This window comes from Micromys minutus, assembly GCF_963924665.1.
Source record: "Micromys minutus genome assembly, chromosome: 18".
NCBI lineage: Eukaryota > Metazoa > Chordata > Mammalia > Rodentia > Muridae > Micromys > Micromys minutus.
The window spans coordinates 16565112-16586328 of NC_137953.1; the positions used below are offsets into that span (position 1 = coordinate 16565112).

Consider the following 21217-nt stretch of genomic DNA (forward strand, 5'->3'; position numbering starts at 1 on the left):
AGGCTGCTATGACCTTACTGGATTATGTGTCCTTGTTATATATTGGACCATTTTTTGGGTATATGACCAGGAGTGGTATAGCTGAGTTCTTAGGTAGTACTATGTCCAATTTTCTTAGGAACCTCCAGACTGAGTGCCAGAATGGTTGTACCAGCTTGCAATCCCACCAACAGTGGAGAAGTGTTCCTCTTTTTCCACATCCTCGCCAGTATCTACTGTCGCCTGAATTTTTGATCTTAGCTATTCAGACTGGTGTGAGATGGAATCTCAGGGTTGTTTTGATTTGCATTTCCCTGATGACTAAGGATGTTGAGCATTTCTTTGGGAGCTTCTCAGCCAGTCAGTATTCCTCTGTTGAAAATTCTTTGTTTAGCTCTGTATCCCATTTTTAATAGGGTTATTTGATTATCTGGAGTCTAACTTCCAGAGTTCTTTGTATATATTAGATATTAGCTCTCTATCTGATGTAGGGTTGGCAAAGATTTTTTCCCATTTTGTTGGTTGTCTTTTTGTCCTAATGACAGTATCCTTTGCATTACAGAAGCTTTGCAATTTTATGATATCCCATTTGTCTATTCTTGATCTTAGAACATAATCCATTGGTGTTCTGTTCAGAAAATTTTCCACAGTGCCCGTGTGTTTGAGGTTCTTCCCCAATTTCACTTCTACTAGTTTGAGTGTATCTGGTTTTATGTGGCGGTCCTTGATCCAATTGAACTTGAGCTTTGTACAGGGTGATAAGAATGGATCAATTTTCATTCTTCTACATGCTGACCACCAGTTGGACCATCACCATTTGTTGAAAATGCTATCTTTTCTCCACTGGATGGTTTTAGCTCCTCTGGCAAATATCCAGTGACAATAGGTGTGTGGGTTCATTTCTGGGTCTTCAATTCTATTCAATTGTTCCACCTTTGTTCAAAACCAGCTTGGTCAAACAAGAGGTTCCCCAGGGCAGGACCAAGGATTGAAAGAAAAAAAAGACCATTAGACAAAACTGTAACATGACTCCAGCCATTTCTGAGGCTAAAGTAAAATTGGTACATTTCAGTCCTCTTTTAAACCACTTTAATTACATGCAGAAAGGTAAGACCAATTCTGAGTCAGGTAAGAAGCAAGCCAATAATCAAAAATTCTGTGACCACCTTTCTGGGGACTAGGAGGAACTTCAGAGACAAAAGGAACTTCCAAGAGACATCTTCATCTTCACCTACATCTTCAGAGCCTGCTGTGAGCTTCAAATGTAAATGTTCTCAATCCCGGCCAGTTTCCTGAGATTAGGGGCAGAGTCAGATTCCTGCCTTGACTTACTTCTTTTGTCCTGTGATGTCAAAAATTCCCCACTGCCAACTGTCTAGTGGCACTAAAAACCTCTCCACATATCTTCTTGTCTCTGTACCAATACCAAACAATTTTTACCACTATCTCTCTGTAATACAGCTTGAGGTCAGAAATAGTGATTTCCCCAGAAGTTATTTTATTGTTGAGAATAGTTTAAGCTATCCTGAAGTTTTTGTTATTCCTAATAAATTTGCAATTTTCTCTTTCTAACTCTTTAAAGAATTGAGTTGGAATTTTGATGGGGATTGCATTGAACCCATAGATTGCTTTTGACAAGATGGACGTTTTTACTGTATTAATCCTGCCAATCCATAAGCATGAGAGATCTTTCCATCTTCTGAGATCTTCTTCAATTTTCTTCTGCAGCAACTTGAAGTTCTTGTCATGCAGATCTTTCACTTGCTTTGTCAGAGTTACAAGTTATTTTATATTCTTTGTGACTATTGTGAAGGGTGTCCTTTCCCTAATTTCTTTCTCAGCCGGTTTATCCTTTGAGTAGAGAAAGACTACTGATTTGTTTTAGTTAATTTTATATCTAGTCACTTTGCTGAAGTTGTTTATCAACTATAAAAGTTCTCTGGTGGAATTTTTGGGGTCACTTAAATATCCTATCATAGCATCTGCAAATGGTGATATTTTTCAATACGTATTTAACCTTCTTTTTGTTGTTTAATTGATCTATCTAGGCCTCCCACTACTATATTGAATAGGTAGAAAGAGCGTGGGTATCTTTGTCTACTTCCTTATTTTAGTGGGATTGCTTCAAGTTTCTCTCCATTTAGTTTAATATTGGCTACTGGTTTGTTGTATATTGCTTTTTACTGTTTTGGAATGGGCTTTGATTTCTGATCTTTCTAAGCATTTTATCACGAAGGGGTGTCGAATTTTATCAGCTGCTTTCTCAGCATCTAATGAAATGATTATGTGGGTTTTTTCTTTGATTTTGTTTTTATATTGGATTATGTTGATTGATTTCCATGTATTGAACCATCCCTGCATACCTGGGATGAAGCCTACTTGATCATGATGGATGATCATTTTGCAGTGTTCCTGGATTTGGTTTTCGAAAATTTTATTGAGTACTTTTGTATCTATATTCATAAGGAAAATTGGTCTAAAGTTTTCTTTCTTTGTCGGGTCTTTGCATAGTTTAAGTATAAGGGTAATTATGTCTTCATAAGAGGAATTACGTCATGTTCCTTCTGTTTCTATTTTTGTGGAATAGTTTGGAAAGTATTGGTATTAGGTCTTCTATGAAGGTCTTATAGAATTCTGTCCTAAACCCATCTGATCTTGGGCTTTTCTTGGTTGGTAGACTTTTGATGACTGCTTCTATTTCTTTAGGGGTTATGGGACTATTTAGATGGTTTATCTGATTCTGATTTAACTTCGGGACCTGTATCTATCTAGAAAATTGTCCATTTTAATATAGATTTTTTTCGGTTTTGTTGAGTATTGGCTTTTGTAGTAGAAATTGATGACTTATTTTAATTTCCTCAATTTCTGTTGTTATGGTTCCCCTTTCCTTTCTGATTTTGTTAATATGAATACTCTTTCTGTTCCCTCTGGTTAGTCTGGCTCAGGGTTTACCAATTTTGTTGATTTACTCAAAGAACCAGCTCCTGGTTTTGTTGATTCTTTGTATAGTTCTTTTTGTTTCTACTCCGTTGATTTCAGTGCTGTGTTTATTTCCCGCCATCTATTCCTGTTGGGTGTATTTGCTTCTTTTTGTTCCAGAGCTTTTAGGAGTGCTGCCAAGCTGCTAATGTATGCTCTCTCCAGTTTCTTTTTGGAGGCACTCAGACCTATGAGTTTTCCTCTTAGCACTGCTTTCATTGTGACCCATTAGTTTGAGCTTGTTGTGCCTTCATTTTCATTAAATTCTTAAAAGTCTTTCATTTCTTTCATTATTTCTTCCTTGACCAAGTTATCATTGAGTAGAGCATTGTTCAGCTTCCATGTGTATGTGGGCTTTCTGGTGTTTGTTTGGTTAGTTGGTTGGTTGTTTGGTTGGTTGGTTGGATTTTGTTTTGTTATTGTTGTTGAAGATCAGTCTTAGTCCATGGTTATCTGATAGGATGGATGGAAATATTTCAATCTTCTTGTATCTATTGAGGCCTGTTTTGTGACCAATTATATAGTCAGTTTTGGAGAAAGTATCATGATATGCTGAACATGAGGTATTATTTTTTGTTTTAGGATGAAATGTTCTATAGCTATCTGTTAAATCCATTTAGTTCATAACTTCTGTTAGTTTCACTGTGTCTCTGCTGTATATTGTCCTATAGCCATTTGTATTTTGATATTAATTCCACTTCCCCAAAAATGGCTGCCTACTCAGGAGACTTTATCAGAACCTTCCCATTTTAATTAGTAAAATAAAGGTGAGAGCCAGTGATTGGGCAGGGGAAGAAAAGGTGGAGAGAAGGTCAGAAGGGAGAGATAAAGAAAGAGAGAGGATGATCAAGATGGAGCTCCAGGAGGATGAACTGGATCCAGGTAGACTTAATTGATGATAGGTAGCATTTTAAGAATTTCATAGGTCTTTTATCTCATATGGAAGGGCAGTTTGTATCTTTGTCTATTTGATGTAATCTTATTGTGTAGAGGGTTGGTTTATTGAGAGTTTGATATATAAACCTTTATCAAAAGCTATTGGATTTTAGAGTCATGTTTCTGCTGGGTGGGGCAGTAATTCCACCCGAGAAAGGGGCAAAAGCATCAGGGCAGGCAGAGGAAACCACAGGAGAAGAATACAGCTTGTGGACCACAGTGACAGAATCTGTGCATGAGGCTCCATACTAAAAGGTGCTCCAGCAGAGTGAGACTGTGGGACTACTAAAGAGATAAGCCATCATATTTTAATATTTACTGCAACATGTCTTTGTTTAGTTTCTGTTTCCATGATCTGTTTATTGATAAGAGTTCTGTGTTGAAATCTCCTACTATGTGTGAACTGCAATGTGTTCTTTGAACATTAATAAGTTTTTTGGTTTTGAGGGGGGTTTTGTTTTGTTTTGTTTTGTTTTGTTTTCAATAAATGTAGTTGCCTTTGCTTTTGGAGCATAAATATTCAAAATTAAAGTTTCATCTTGGTGGATTTTTCCTTTGATGAGTATGAAGTGTCCTTCCTTATCTTTTTAGATAACTTTTGGTTGAAAATCAATTTTATTTGATATTATAATGGCTACTTCAGCTAGTTTCTTGGGACCATTTGCTTGGAAAAAATATTTCCCAGCCTTTTACTCTGAGGTAGTGTCTGTCTTTGTCACTGGAGTGTGTTTCTTGTATGCAGTAAAATGCTTGGTCCTTTTTACAAATCCAGTCTGTTAGTCTATGGCTATTTATTGGAGAATTTAGTTCATGTATGTTGAGAGAAATTAGGGGCCAATGTTTGTTGCTTTCTGATATTTTTGTCATTAGAGGTGAAATTGTGTTTCTGTGGTTGTCTTCTTTTGGGTTAGTTGAAAGATTACTTTCTTTAGGGTGTAGTTTCCCTCTTTGTGTTTGGAGTTTTTTATCTATTATCCTATATAGGGCTGGAATTACACAAAGATATTGTATAAACAGGGTTCTGTCATAGAATATCTTGGTTTCTCCATCTATGATAATTGAGAGTTCTGCTGGATATAGCAGCCTGGGGTGGCATTTGTGTTCTCTTAGGATCTGTATGACATCTGCCCAGGATCTTCTAGCTTTCAGAGTCTATTAAGAAGTGTGATGTGATTCTGATAGGTCTGCTTTTGTATGTTTTTGTTACTGACATTTTCCCCTTACTGCTTTTAACATTCTTTCTTTCTACTGTGTTTTTGGTATTTTATTATGTGGCAGGAGGAATTTCTTTTCTGGTCCAATCTATTCAGAGTTCTTTAGGCTTCTTGTATGTTTTTGGACATCTCTTTCTTTAGGTTAGGGAAGTTTTTCTCTATAATTTTGTTGAAGATATTTACTGAGCCTTTAAGTTTAGAATCTTTGCTCTCTTCTATACCTATTATTTTTAGGATTAATCATCTCATTGTGTTCTAAATTTCCTAAATGTTTTGGATTAGGAGTTTTTTGCATTTTCATTTTTTTTTGACTGCTATGACTATGTTTTCTATGGTATCTTCTGCCCCTGAGATTTTTTCCTTCATCTCTTGTATTCTGTTGGTGATCCTTGTGTCTATGACTCCAGATCTTTTTCCTAGGTTTTCTATCTCTGGAGTTGTCTCCTTTTATTATTTCTTTAATCTTTCTATTTCCATTTTTAGATTCTGGATGGTTTTGTTCAATTCCTTCACCTGTTTGGTCCTATTTTCCTGTTGGCCTCTAAAGGATTTTTGTGGGGTTTTTGTGTGTACATTTGTGTGTGTGTGTGTGTGTGTGTGTGTGTGTGTGTGTGTATTTCCTCATTTAGGGCTTCTGTCTGTTTATCTATGTTGTCCTGTATTTCTTTAAGGGACTTAGTTATTTATGACCTCCCTTAAAGTTCTCTAATATCATCATGAGTTTTGATTTTAAATCAGAATCTTGCTTTTCTAGTGTGTTGGATATTCAGTACTTGCTATAGTGGAGGAACTGGGTTCTGATAATGCCTGTCACCTTGGTTTCTGTTGTTTAGGTTCTTAGACTTGCCTCTCACCATCTGCTTATTTCTCATGTTAGCTGGTCTTGCTGATTCTGACAGTGGCTTGACCCTCTGGTAAGCCTGTGTGTCAGCACTATTGGGGGACCAGCTCTCTCCCAGCAATGTGTGGGTCCAGAGAACTGTTGCACAGGATCAGCACACTGCACAGACAAAAACTGAGAGGATCATGTCCCAAACTGCTTCTCAATTTCTGTGTCCTGAAAGCTCCATGCAGGTCCCTCAGAGCAGACGTGGTGGACTTACCTGTGCTCTCAGATGTTTCAGCACTTTTGTGTGATTAGCTCTCTCTCAGTGGGGACTGGGTATAGAGAGCTGGGAAGATAGCTTTGTGAATAAAGTGCTTGCTGTACAGGAATGAGAACCCACAAAAGGCCATATGCAGCAGTGTGTGTCTACAATGCAGTGCTTGGGTAGGGCAGAGTCCAGCAGATCCTAGCCGCTGACTAGCCAGTCAGTCTAGCCCATCACTGAGTTCCAGGTTCAATAAGAGATCCATGTTTCAGAGAAATAAGCTGAAAACAATAGAAGTAGAAACAGAATGTAAGCCTCAGCCTTCCACATGCACCTACATGAAAGAAAGTATCCTCACATATACAAGCACACACTCATACACACAGCTAAAAGCATGTACATGTATACACCACACACGTCTGTATTACCCACACAGAAAGTTAAACACACACATACACATACAGGTCACAAATAGATCGAGTCCCATATGGCGGGACGAAGGAAGAAGGGGAAGAAAGGTAGAAAGAATTAAGCACCTTTTAAGATCCATGTTGTCAAAATAAATTTCTATTACTCTATTGGTAATTTGATACTGCAGTTATATCATTTCCACTCTTACATCTCCTCTCTACCTCCTTTTCCTCTGAAATTCATGATCCCTTCTTGTACAATTATATATTTACAATTCTACTGGTACGCGCATGTGTGTGTTCGTGTGTAAGTGTGTGTGTGTGCATGCACACGTGCATGCACATGCATATGTGTCTTCTACTGAGACCCTTCAGTGTTGTACTTTTGTATTTTGTTGGAGCTGACCATTTGAGACGAATAGTTAGGAAACTTACCTCGGAAAACAACTAATTTTCCCTTCCTCAAAAACCATTGCTTGCCTGTGGCTCTTCATTGAGGAGTGGGGTCTTGTGAATTTCCTTAATCTTCACAGGCACATCAAGTGGTGTATATATTGTGCACATCTTATTTAATATGGATTTAATTTAACTATACTGTTGAGAAACCATGGAAGCAGACTCTGTTTACAAGACACTATCTTGCAAGAGACATCTTGGTCTTGTGGTTCTCTCCATCTTTGTCCTCTCTTTTCCACCATGTTTCCTGAACTTTAGGTATTGGGATTATGGCATAGATATGCCAATTGGGACTGTGCACCCCATGGTCACCTAGTTTTAGCATTTTGACCAGTTGTACATTCCTGTGGGAATCTCCATCTCTTCTGAGAATAAGTTTCTTTGAAGAGGGCTATGAGCTACACCAACCTGTGGTTCTAAGGATAAGTATTTAGAAATATTTAGAAGCTATATTGACTTAGAAAAATGATAGCAATAGTTGCTAGATTTTATTTTTTAGCAAATATCAATTTACTTTTTAAAGAATCCATAAAAAACAGTTTATTATTGTTAATTAAACATTAATGGTGGGCATTATACATGCTTAAGAACCTCAGGAAATTAAAGGTCACAAAGATCTGTATGTTGGAGAAGTTTTATGGGAGAGAAGATAGTAGGACAGAATAATTCTATAACAACCTGCTTTGCCTTATAAGTACAAATACAAATAAAAGCAAGAAGCAAGATGAAGGCTGACATGATTTATGACTGAAAAGATAAAAATTCTGCTGCATTAAAATTATTTTTGGTTTGCTTGATAATGAAGGTCTTTTTCAACAGTGAAACCCCAAGTAATTAAGAGTTTATATTCGGGCTGGAGAGATGGCTCAGTGGTTAAGAGCACTGACTGCTCTTCCAGAGGTCCTGAGTTCAATTCCTAGCAACCACATGGTGGCTCATGACCATCTGTAATGGCATCTGATGCCCTTTTCTGGTGTGTCTGAAGACAGCTACAGCATGCTCATATAAATAAATAAATCTTTTTTTAAAAAGAGTTTATTTTTAAGGAATTAACATCTCCTCCATAGAGAATTTTTTTCTGATTTATTTTCTAAATTACTTGTGTACCACTGGTTTTCAACATTTTATCCAGGTAGGCTACTGGCATTTCTTTTTATTGCTGCTCTTCAAAGAGAGTCTTTTCCTTGCATTTATAGTCTGGTCTTGGGCAGTGGGCATGGGTGCAGATGCCTATAGTCCTATCACATGGCGGGCTAGAGAGGAGGAATTTTTAGTTCAGGTCCAGCCTAGACCATGTATCAAGAACCTGCCAATGAATGGATGGATGAATGAATGAATGAATGAATGAATGAATAAGAAGAATACAATCAGCCAAATCTTGGTCTGAGGCTGAGATACTAGTCCAGTTGTAGAACACTTATCTGCTTGGTTTTAGTCCTCATGACTGCCAACTATAACAACAATTAAAAGTTTAAAAAGAAAACCCACCTCAAAGAGAAACTGAAACAGCTCCTTTATAGTAAACGTTAGAAGGCTTGCATGATCTCATTTCTTTTTACTTTTACTGTAAAGCAAAGCTTATCTGGGATGGGGCAGGGGTGGGGGTGGGAGGGGCGGCAATCAATTTCTCAGAACAGCAAGTCAGGCTTTAGCACACCCAGGAGGGAAGTTTTTCTGGTTACAGAGCCATTCTCCTTTGGTCTTGCATATTCTTAAGGTCACTTAGTAAGACTGGGTGTCTTCAGAATATTAAATAAGAGCTAACATTTCTTGACTATCAGTATGCGTGGGGTCCTATGTAAGCATTTTACCTATAAATTGTCCTTTACGGCCATAGACCTACAAAACCAACATAATCATTGCTTCCCATGTGGACAAAAGCCATAAGGTCCAAACATTTGTGGAATGTTACAAAACTGGTAAAACGCCAGGTCCTAGCACACTCAAGCTGTGGATTCCAGAACAGCTGAGCTGCTTGCCTTCCCCAGAGACCTAGGGAATGGCCGATCCCAGCCACTTGTTTACAGGCTCTGAACACCCCAATAATAAAGCCTTGCCAACAGAGTTTCCTTTCTAATGGAGGGCTCACTGTGAAAATGTACGTGCAAGAAAATAATAATAGTATGCCATCAACTCCTTCAAACCTTGACGTGACTAGATGATGAGGAAGCAGGGTTAATTTGTGGTGATGATGGTGAAACCACGGAGCTCCAAATATCTTGAGATGGTATCAAGAAGGAGGTGGTCTGAGGGAAAAAAAAAAAAAAAAAGACCATGTGGGAAAGGTAGACGTTGTTCAAGGCAGGGTAGTCGTGCTCAAATCATAGTAAGTTTTCCAAGCTGGTTTCAGTCGAGTAAATTATCTCAAGTACAGTGTTTCTCAGAGTGGGAGCCCTGAGACCGGAGCATTGGAAATGCGGATCCCGGGACCTCTTCACTCCCAGATACTTCTGTAAGGAAGTGTAAGAACCAATGTTCTAAAGGACAGGCCAACCTTCACGATAGAGAAGCGCTGGGTGTGGTGGCTACTACCTGTAATTCCAGTTGGAGGCACGGCCTCACCAGGACTGCAAAGGCAGGCTGGACATCATAGTGAACTCTCAGCCAGCCTGGAATATATAATGAGACCCATCCTCCCACCCCAACAACAGAGAGGATTACTGGTTACCGGTCAGCCCAGGTTTAGTTTCCAGCTCTCCGTGATCAGTGTTCCCAGCTTCTTCTTCAGTTCCTTAGCTGACACAAATAGAAAACAAAGACAAACAACACCATCTTAATGAGACCAAATGCAAGGGAGATGGCACCCAGAACAGAGGAACCAAACTGGGTTTTCAGGGGCCCAAGCGTCTCACTTATGTAAATAAATGATTGGCTCCCAAAGCCATATAGCTATCCACTACTCGCAATCTGGCATTTCTACACATACTTGTAGAGTTCTTTGCTCTCTTTTCTAGAGTTCATGCTTGGTTTAATGATCTGCTCCTGCGCACTGGGTTTATCTGGGTCCCATTTGCTGCCTCTGAGCCAGATCTGTCGGCTAGGTTCAGCTATAATATGAAAGTGGGCTTTGTAAGAAAGCCTCGGGGAAGAGCCGACAGCTCTGCAACCTGGTCACTGGTGAAAGTGTCTTTGTAAGCAGCACACAGTGTCAAGCGGTCTTGGAAGCAGATTGGGGCTCTGCTGCTTAGTGTCTTCAAGAAAGAACACCCAGCAGGGATTTAAAAAAAAAAAAAAAAAAAAAAAAAAACAAAGCAAAACCCTAGGAGACACAAGTGTGAAAGCCAGTTTTAGTAATAATAGGGTTCAGTGGATATTTGAGAATTTCAACAATTCTCTCTGTACTGTCTGGCTACTTTCCTGCCCACCTAGGCATCCCTGGCAGCCTGGGTTCTGGGCAGGTCTGTGCTCAGGAATAGTGTCCGTGTGACTGTCTCTGCAGCATCTGGTTTCGTCTGACTGTGAGTCCTCATCGCCACTCAGAACCGCCGAGGGCTTCTAACCTATCAACCGGGACAACTGCTGTAGAAACCCCTGGGGTCTCTAAGCCCAGAAAACACCCGAAATGAGAAGGACAATTTGTCAATAATTTATCGCAAACCAATACTGAAAACCAAGTCATTTCCCCGAACACGGCTCTGTCGTACAGGCCCTCTCTGTAATGGAAAAAGGTTCCAGTTTCATAATCCTTTTATGGAGTTAGAGCACCAGGGAGAAAGCAGTAATTTCATAATGACTAATTAGTGCTTAAGCTGCAACTTTCAGAAGAAGTTTCCCAGAGAAGACAGACACCTATTTGGATGGTTTTCCAGAGGAAGGCAAGTGTGAGCAAACTGTAAGGCTTCATTTCACTTTGTCCCTGTGAAGTTACTGCCTGTGGCATCACCAGCTCAACTATTTAGGTGCTCATTAGTTCTTCGGGATTTTTCGTGCATAAAAAAGGAGAAAAACATATTACTAGAATTCAGTGTATGTGCTAGTAAATGTAATGCAAATTTAGCAATACTGTGTAAAATGTGCTTTCCAAATTTTCTCTCATTTACAATTAGAGATTTGTCATTCACACATAAGAGATGAGTTATAATTTGTAGATTCTTAGTTAATAAACTGTGAAACAAACACAGTGTTCCTTAAAATATGAGCCTTTTTGGACTTTTTATTGAGGTTTTTATCTTCTGGTCCTGCCTCCAGTAAACCGCTGTGCTTCTTCCCACGAAGTAACAACAACTCAAGAGTTTGGAAGGGCTAGAGAGATTGCTCTGTGGATGGGAGTATAAACTGTTCTCCCCAAGGGGCTACTAGATGATTTAAACGTACACTAAGCCCCAAAACAAAGGTAGACTTTGGAAGAATCTTTGACAGTAGGTAAAATTCTTATCTCTAAAACTTTGGCGTGCTTTGACTGCTGATCCTCATCTCTATGTGGTCCACGTGGCTTGGGGAATTTCATGAGCAGCATCTTTTCTTTTCTCTTATTCATTGCCACAAGATTCCTTTGTTCATCTTTTTTTCCCTCTCTGTAAACTTACTTACAGTGGAGGAATGCTTGAATTAAGAGAGTCCCGTGGATGTATCTCTGCGTACCTTGCCATCTTTAATGTACATGGATGGTACAATCATTAATCCACAAAATAACTCTTGTCTGGCTTAATCTTCCAGGTGTCCTGCTGGTGTACCACTGTTTCTTCCTTGGGTTTCTGATGCCTGCCTGATATTCTGTGTTCAGTGTCTTCACGTTACCAATCAGTATATATATGCTAGACCAAATTTTTGTCCTTGGTCTGATGGTATTGAGTTCCACCATCATGAGTTTGCCCAAGGATGATAGCACTTAAATGCTGTTACACAGTTTAATTATTAGAATATTAGAAAGATGGGGACCAAAAGGAGACAAATATATTTTAAGAAAATAGGAAGGGTGGAAAAGAAGACTACCTTTTTCTTTGACTCTTTTTTTCTTTTGAAAAAAAATATCAGGACAGCACACCTGTCGGCTCTGACCTAAGTTCTTATAATGCAGCCCTTAATGGACACAAAGACTGACAAAGGAGGAAGTGAGTAAAACAGTCTCATAGATGCTTGTGTTTGTGACAAAAGAAACCCACTTATAGAAACACTGCCTTGAAAAATATTAGAGACATGGAGCACGAGATATATGGGAAAGAATCAACAGGTAAGGGAAGGACATCCATGTGCAATGACATCTGTCCCAAAGCTAACTATAATAGTAAGAATTTGAAGCCAATTTAAATGTCCAACCTAGCAATAGAAAAGTGTTTCCAATGCTTTAATTTATGCAAAATGTGGTACCCGTACTTTAGGTAAACTGTCTCCTCATTGTGGTAGTTTAAATGAGAATGGCCCCATAGGCTGATGTGTTTGAATGTTTAATCTCTAGTTATTGGAATTGTTTGCACATTAGAAGTGTGGCCTCTTTGGAGATGAACACAGAGCTATCTGACTCTCCTTCCTGTTTCTCCTCCGTACCTGCAACATGGAGGTCAGATGTGAGATCTCAACTACTATTCTAAGATCTATACCTGCCCACCGTGGATCCCACAATGATTCTCTGAAACTGTCAGCGAGTCCTCAGTTAAATATCTCCTTTTATACACTGCCTTGATTGTGGTGTCCCTTGACAGCAAGAGAACAGTAACACAAAACACAAAAATCCCTGAGTTGAAGCATGGCTGGTTTCCAGTTCTACTTGGAAGAGCACAAGTCACAAAGACAATTAATAATTTGTCTGGGATTAGGTAATTTCAAGTGGTGGAGCTAGGACCTGAACTACTTTATGTGAGTCAACAGTTTGTATTCAAAAGAGCTTTTCAACAGGATTGTGATCGAATTGATACTGTATTGTATGAGTGTGACCGGCGTTAAGTAATCACAAGTGTGTTTTGAATCATTTTAATGAGGAAATGCTCCTTATATAATGTTGAATGAGGAAGGCACGGGACACCGTGGTTAAAGCATATGGTCTCCAAGAGAACACTGACGTGGAAACAATACTTAATGACGGTTTAGGATAAGTGTCTCTACGTTTTGAAATCCTGTATGCTTCCATAATCTTCTGTGCTTCCCACGAGACCCCCAATTAGTGTGTTTACTGAATGGTCAAGAAAAATATCTGGAGAAAATAACCCATCAGCTGAAGATTGAAAGAATCAGTGCCCGGCACTTTAGCTCCATAATACACACTGTGCTGTGCTCGAGAGCCCCATGAAGCCAGGCAGGGCTAATACACTGGGACTTATCCCCAGAGCAGCAATGCTTTTTGGGGGGTTCCGGACTGCTGCCTGGGCCACTACCCTGAACTGTCCTGATGCAACAGTGAAACTCACAAGACTAGTGATGAGTACAAAGTAAATATAAAAACTAGGCGAGAAGTTCCACTCTTCAGCTTCCATGTAGGTGACATGAGCAAGTTAGTGACCACGTCTAAGTCTTCTCTCAATCCTCCAGGAAATGGCAGGCTTAGTTATGGTGAAGTTTTAGACACGATGGTGAATCTCAGCAGAGAACATGTGAGGTCTACTGTCACCTGAAACACACGGGAAGGTACTGAGTGGTTGCTTCACAGTGATGACACACAGTTGGCCAGAGGTGGACACAGAGCAGCTAAGGAGATCATTTGCCACCAACCCTAAGAAACAAATAGAAACCATTATTTCCAAAGCCATTATTTCTTTGGAGTAGATTTGGTTAATTTAGCCTTGTATTTGTTGGACTAGAGAGTATATTTATACTAAAGAGTATAGTTATGCCCAAGGATAACTATTCTTTTTTAATATTTTTATTGGATATTCTCTGTATTTACATTTCAATTTTTTAAAAAAATTTACCCCCCCACTCCCATCTCCCATCTCTCTACACTTGCTTCCATGAAGGTGCTCCCTCTCCCAACCACCCTCTCTACCTCAGCACCTTGGCGTTCCCCTACACTGGGAAAATGAGCCTTCACTGGACCAAAGGCCTCTTCTCCCATTGATGCCAGACAATGCCATCCTCTGCTGCATATGCAACTGGAGCCATGAGTCTTCCCATGTGTGCTCAATGGTTGGTTTTAGTCCCTGGGAGTTCTGGATGGTTTGGTTGGTTGATAATGTGGCTCTTCCCATGGGGTTGCAGACCTTTTCTGTTCCTTTGGTCCTTTCTCTAGCTCTTTCACTGGGTTCCCCATGTTCAGTCCAATGGTTAGCCGCAAGCATCCTCCTCTGTATCAGCATGGCTCTGGCAGAGCCTCTGAAGGGGCATCGTATGTGGTCAAGGATAACTATTCTTACTGAAAACAGCCTAACTTCTTTCCAGACACTTCTTCTAAGTGTTCTAAGAACACTGTGTTCTCAGAGGTTCACTCTCACTTGCAATGTCAGTATATGTAAACTACGTTCAAAAATCTTTCCTAATTAGAAAGTATTTGGGTTACTGAATATCCTAAAATATATCCTGTGAGAATATACCAGTCATGTGATGTAACACTCTACGGCAGGACAAAATTGTCCCAGTAGTTGCAGAATCCCACAGGTAATAAAGAACTAACAGAGAAAGTGTGGGGTTTTGCAGCATGTTAGCTAAGGACCTGGTGGTTAAAGCTGATATAAGCAATGTCTCACACCTGTGAAACAGTCTATGCATGTGGCATTTTAGTTGTGAATGCTTTCATAGGTTAAAATACCCAAATGTACCACAAAATACTAATAGCTGTTGAATTAAGAGGGTAGACATGGGTTATTTTTTATCTCACACTTCTTTTTCCTGTTACAATACCTTCATCATAACTTTTTGCTTTCATGATAAAAAAAGAAATTTAAGTATGACATAAAGAAACTAGCCACTTGGGGGTGGTATAACTTGGCGAATGTGTGGCTTCATTTCAGTCCTTTGCTAAAAAAAAAATTTTGTCATAAACTTGATTTCTTCTCTGATAGTTCTGTTTATAAGTTAATTTGCTCAGATATCTAATTCTTTGTAAAATTACCCTCTCATCATTAAGCACCTCTTTTAAAACGACTAGTTTAATTTAAATGCAAGTAACTCATTGATTTGAAGCTATGATAACAGACTCTAAGAGAAAATTGTATCTACTCATTAAGGCTAATAAATGGGAAATATAGTTATTTTCATATGATAAAAGTTAGTAACCTAATGAAGTTTTCATTGCCAAATCAACTGTAGTTTATATAAAGAATTATATTATCTTGTAATAAAAAGCACAATTTGTTATCTTTAAATAAAATGCTAGTTTTCAAATAATAAAAGTAAAAATAAAAATAACATCAATGTATGTTGTAAACCTCTGTCTTTGCCAAAGGGAAAATTATGCTGCACTCTAATGTTGTTTTTCTGCTTTTAACATTCTGAGAGCATGTAGCTGCAAGTTCTTGAGTTGTGAGAACTATCATTGCTCTTCTACATGAGCGAACCTGGCAGCTGGCCATGACCACATAACCTTCACCACTTAGAATTTAGTGGAACCACTTGCTTGGGCACAGAAGAAACTTAGCAAACAGTGAGAAGCTGAAAACAATTCCCAATTGCCATCACTCACAGGAAACACTTCTGTCTTTCTGTCAAACACAAGACAGACCTTACAGGTTCCTGAGGCATTCATCTTCTAAAATCCCCAGCCCATAGTTTATAGAAAACCACATAAAATTAGCTTTTTTCCCAAAAGTTCTAAAGGCTTATATACAAATCTTTCCTTTGAACACACATTGTGCATTTTGAAACAAGTGTCCCATGAACCACACTTTATCCCAAAAGCCTTATGGCAGCTTGACAATAGGAATATCTCCAGTTGTGTAAGACCCTTTTTCAGAAGGTGAGTTGGAAAAACGCTGGAGCAGCTAGCTGCGGTCTAGGGGACGCTGAACTTAGATCCTCCTTCAGAGCTGTGTCTCCTGCCAAGACTGAGGGTTTTGTCCATGAAGTCACCTGTGGCTGCTCTCAATTATTAGGAAGCAGGAGATGGGCAAGCTTGCTCTGGAACGCTTTTGAATTCTGACTTAAAGTAAATTAACTGCCAAGCCTTCTTACCTCACCCAATTCTGAAGCTTTCATTCCTGGGGCCCTGAAAGTGTAATGACTAGACAGGACTGGCTTAGAGCCACAGGAGCAGGAAGGCAGCAGAGAGGAATTCTTAGTTACATCTCTGTATTGCAACCCCAAAATACCCTCTCTGAAAAGTTCATCTTAGTGCAGCCAAGCCAGAGCCTGTCCGAAGGCAGAGGTGGCACACATCGAAGAAGCTTAGGCGTCTTAGCATCACCAATTTGAAGAAACCAAGTAGAGACAAGTTATTGTTGCATTTTTGTGGCAGGGTGGAATCTTTATCTTGGTATTGTCTTGTTATTTGTTGCCTAGAAACCAAGGGAAATTGCTAGCCACACTGGTATTTTAAAGCCTGGTGTAGTTTTTAACTGTCCCTGCAAAAGTCCCTCCTTTGAGATGTACTCACTGAAAAGGAAATAAGAAAGCGTACACATTTGGGACCTTGCTCTATTCCCCCTCTGAACCTGTTAGAAGGACAAGTTTAATCACTTCCAAACAAGAGAAGACGTCTCAGGAAAGTGAGCCATCTGAATGCTAAGACCTAAAATGCTAACACCTGAATTATAAATACAGAGAATATTCAATAATAATTTTTTAAAGACCTAAAATGCTGACACTCTTTCTTGTTTCAAGTTTCCCAGCTTATATCAAAATCATCCCATGAACCTCAGATGATTGAGATGCTCCCTGCTACAGTCTTCAAGGGACATGCTACTTCAGGTAAACACACACACACACACACACACACATGTATTTATGCATGTAGGTACACATGTATATTTACTAAGGCCTCTTGAGCCTCCAGCAGATAACGTTCACACCAAAACTGATGTGTCAGCATTTCTTAGAAAAACAACAAGCTATTTTCTATGGGAAAATACTTAATTAGTTTCAAAATGTGCTTACACTGAATGCAAGCCAAAGCAGCAGTGTGGTGTTCAGGTTGTCATTTCAGTGGGCTCTGGGTCTCAAGTCCCAAAAATGTCTTTTTAAAAATATGCCACCTACTTACCATGTGCTAGAATTGTATATACATCCTCAGTCGATCTCCAGAGCAACCTGTTAAGACAAATTCCATGAATCTACTTTATTGGTGGGAAAACTGAAATTCAGGAAGGTTGAAAATATTTAAATGTACAAAGCTGTTAGAAATAATGCAAAGATTTCTTTTTTGATTTCCTTTAATTTGTTTGTGTTTTGGTTTGGTCTGTCTGTTTATAGCCCAGTCTCAAAATGTCCTAAAACTCACTCATAGCAAGCCTCCTGCCTCAGCTTCCTAATGCTGGGACTATGGGCTTGAGACACTATACTCAGTCCAATTCCTTTAAGTACACAAGTCTTTGTTCTTTCTCTTAGATGAACCAGCTCCCATTTCATTTGCTAGTATGTCTTGATACTTTTTTTAAAATTTATGTTCACATCTAAATGTTTCAGAAATGTAAAAATATTAAATAAAATTTTACAATGGACAAATATAACCCTAAATTGAAATTTGACACTGGAAAACTTGAGGCCTGACTATTTTACTAGTAAACTATTTCCTTCCTGGCACATAAATCTAACAGGCCTTAAATAAGAACATTTGGGGTCGTATCGATATTTCTGCTCTTTTGTTAGTTTATTCAACAAATGTGTGGTAAATAACTAGGTACTAGGTACTGTTCTGAGTAGTGATTGGTATATGCTTATTATCCTATCCAGGAGGAGGTGGAAGCAGAAAGAGCAATAGCTCAAAACCTAAGATACAGAGCAGGTTAGAAACCAGGCTGGACTACATGAGCCCTTGTCAAAGAAGGAGGCATGGAATGGGGAGAGAAGAAGGAAGGGAGGGAGGGAAGGAAAGGAAGGAAGGAAGGAAGGAAGGAAGGAAGGAAGGAAGGAAGGAAGGAAGGAAAGAAGGAAGGAAGGAAGGAAGGGGGAAGAAAGAAGGAAGAAAGGAAGGAAGGAAGGAAGGAAGGGGGAAGAAAGAAGGAAGAAAAGAAGAGGGAAGAAAGAAGGGAGGAAGGAAGAGGGAAGAAAGAAGCAAGAAAGGAAGGAAGAGGGGAGGAAAGAAGTTAGGAAGAGGGAAGAAAGAAGAAAGGAAGGAAGGAAAGAAGAGAGAGAGAGAGAGAGAGAGAGAGAAGAAAAACAAAGCCTTTGTCTTCATGAAGCTTCTACTCTTGATAGGTAATAAAAACTATTAGAAAATCAACAAAATGTTACATGCTACACAGAAACATGAAGCAAGAAAAGACACCTCCACACAGATTCCTAATTGCAGACATGCACATTGAAATTTCTGTGGAAATTTTAGAGGCTGGGGACTCATGGCTGCTCCATTAAACGTACAGTGCTGTGTCTTATGAAAATTAAAATGGGAATCTCAACAAGTTTATAATTATTCCCCAAAGTCATTGAGCTGATGAATGGCAGAGTTCAATTTGGCTCTTGGTCCTTCCTATCTCCTTATACCATTTCTCCAGGCACCACGTTCCTTGATCATCCTTCCTCTAATTCTACACTCTAATGCAGCAGGTGTGTGCTGCAGCTTGTAACCTCATTGGTTGCTTAGAATGTTCAATAATAACTCTTTGGCCCTAGGAAAAAAATATGAATTACCGAGTCTGTGTGACTTTGAGGCAGACTGAAGTTCACAGGCCTGTCTGGCAGGTGACTTTCAAGATGAGAGAGGATAGCTTGGGGCCTATGAATAAACATGTTGGATAAACTATACTGAGAGAGCTAAAAAGATTAATCCAAATTCAAGATGTAAAAGGGTTTTTTTTTTTTTAAGGATGTAAAATGTGGCCATTTTGATTTCTTTCTTACAGCATATGTTGTTCTAAGTAGAATTACCGCTTTCTCATAGGTAAAGTTTCATTTTAAAGAATGGTAAGAAGTGACAGATATATTTTGCCTCACAGAAAAGTTTATAAAAATGATCACAGTGGTGGCTTTGACCAGCCTTAGACACTGTCACAGCAGTTGGGAATTCTCAGCTGTCAGACAGACTGAATGAGGTTTGTCACGACACATACACCAAATATGTCTGTGCGAGTTGACCACATTTGCTGAAGGTGCACTTCTAGAAACCCACTGACCTCAGATGGATGTGGTCCAGTTTCCTCACACAGAAGATGGTTTCCTGGAGTATACAGTCAGGCAATCTGGAAAGGCAATCGCTTTGTAGTCCCGGGTGAAGTCTGACTCTGCTTCCCCTCCCTTTGAGATCAGTGACTTCAAACAGGGTACAGAGAACATTGACAGGGTCATCACAGGACACAAATGCCCAGTTAAAATTACTTTTCTTTCTTTTATTAGATAATAATCAAGACATTGCACTTTTGTCGGGAATGGTCTTCTTGGCCATCATGTTGCCGATCTTTTCTCTGATTGGGATATTTAACAGATCGCTTCGAATAGGGTAGGTTTCTATGGTTTTTAGTTCCTGGTTTAGAGCATATATATGTACTATCATAATGTAGTCAATTCATTTATTTACTAAAAGAAAAACCCACCTGAACATCCTCACTTTGAAAAAGAGAAATTATTGTGTGGGTGTCATGTGTGACTAGGAGTATGTGCCTGTGTCACAGGGGGTACACAGAAATTAGAGGATAGCGTTGTAGAATTGGTTCTCTCCACCTTTATGTGAGTTTCAGGAAACTCAGATCATCAGGCTTGTTCAGAGAGACCTTCACCTGCTGAGCCATCATCTCCCCAGCCCTGAAAATGAAAAGTGAAAGGACATTTATTTAATAAATACAAAAGTAAATAAATAAATAGATGATAGATAGATAGATAGATGATAGATAGATAGATAGATGATAGATAGATAGATAGATAGATAGATAGATAGATAGATAGATAGATAGATAGATAGATAGATACCCTTGTCAAGCTCCTTACACACATCTTCAAAATGACTTCATCAGAAAAGCTACATGTCCCATATTACAGATGAACTAAACAAGGCTTAGAAAGAAAGAAAAAAAAAGGTTGACTTCTCCACCCAAGGCCCTCAAACACTCATCAAGGAGAGATAGTGGATATCAACTTCCATGTTCTTCTCTTCCTACGCAGCATTAACACTGTACCTAGGCATTGTCCACAGTGCCTGGACTCTTAGCAGTGATCACAGCCCACCTTCACCTCTATCCAAACAAAACAGCTGAATCAGTGTGAAAGCAAGTGTGGCTGTTTTAATTTGTCTCTCCATTACCAACTGTGTTGATGGTTATGAGTCTAGCCTCAGGGCCCCTTCTATTTTAAAACTATCCTAACAATTCAACGCAAGTATACAGTATAGTTTGTTCATATTCCCTTCCCTGTTCCCTTCTCTTATTCTCCCATTTTGCACCCCACTTAGTTTTATTGGGGTTGCTTGTGTGTGCATAGATGTAGACGTGTTTACTAAACCATGGCCAACTTATCCTTAAGGAAAAATGATCCCCACTGGACCAGCAGCCATCACCTGCCAATAGCTCCTTTAGCTAGGGATGGGAATCATGTGCCCCTCCCATAGATATACTGGGATACTTTCTGGTTAAATCTCATACAGGTCTCATGCAGGTAACCACATTCGGTATGAGTTTGTGAGGGCTACAATGGTGCTGTGTTCTGAAGACAGCGTTTCACACACTCCTTCTAGCCTCAGGCTCTTGCATTTTTTTCTGTCCCTTCTTCACTCATGCTTTCTTGAGGGTGTCACAAATGGTCCAATCAGGCTGATCATTAAAATGGTTACTTACTTCTCTGGATTGTGACAAGTTATAAATCTTTGCATTGACTGCTGCTTGCTGCAAAATAAGCTTCTCTGACCAAGGTTGAGGATACTATGGGTATAAGCAAATATTTAGAAGGAAATTTTGACAACATGACTATTTAGCAAAACAACAGTAGTGCATCTCTTCCTTATTTGAGTTTATTCCCTCCTCAGACATGAGCTTACAGTTCTGTACTGAATTGCCTCCTATGGGAAGAGGTTCAAATCCAATCAGAAAGTGGTTTATTACCTCCCAGTAACATTTCTGGCACCATTACACCTGTGGACATATCTAGCATGGCATTTTATTATTGTCATATATGGCATTAGCACTGAGTAAAACCATTGATGACTTTT

The 21217-nt window shown here is 39.3% G+C and overlaps 1 protein-coding gene across 1 annotated transcript in view; it reads left to right on the forward strand.

Moving 5' to 3' along the window:
* Positions 1 to 21217, forward strand: part of IL23R (interleukin 23 receptor) — a gene marked incomplete at both ends in the record, with an annotated part of 69057 nt that overhangs the window by 40736 nt on the left and 7104 nt on the right. Inside the window, 2 exons of the mRNA XM_080932144.1 lie at positions 16750 to 16836; positions 19417 to 19519. Coding sequence (XP_080788270.1) covers positions 16750 to 16836; positions 19417 to 19519 — 190 coding nt within the window. The remainder of the gene's footprint in view (positions 1 to 16749; positions 16837 to 19416; positions 19520 to 21217) is intronic.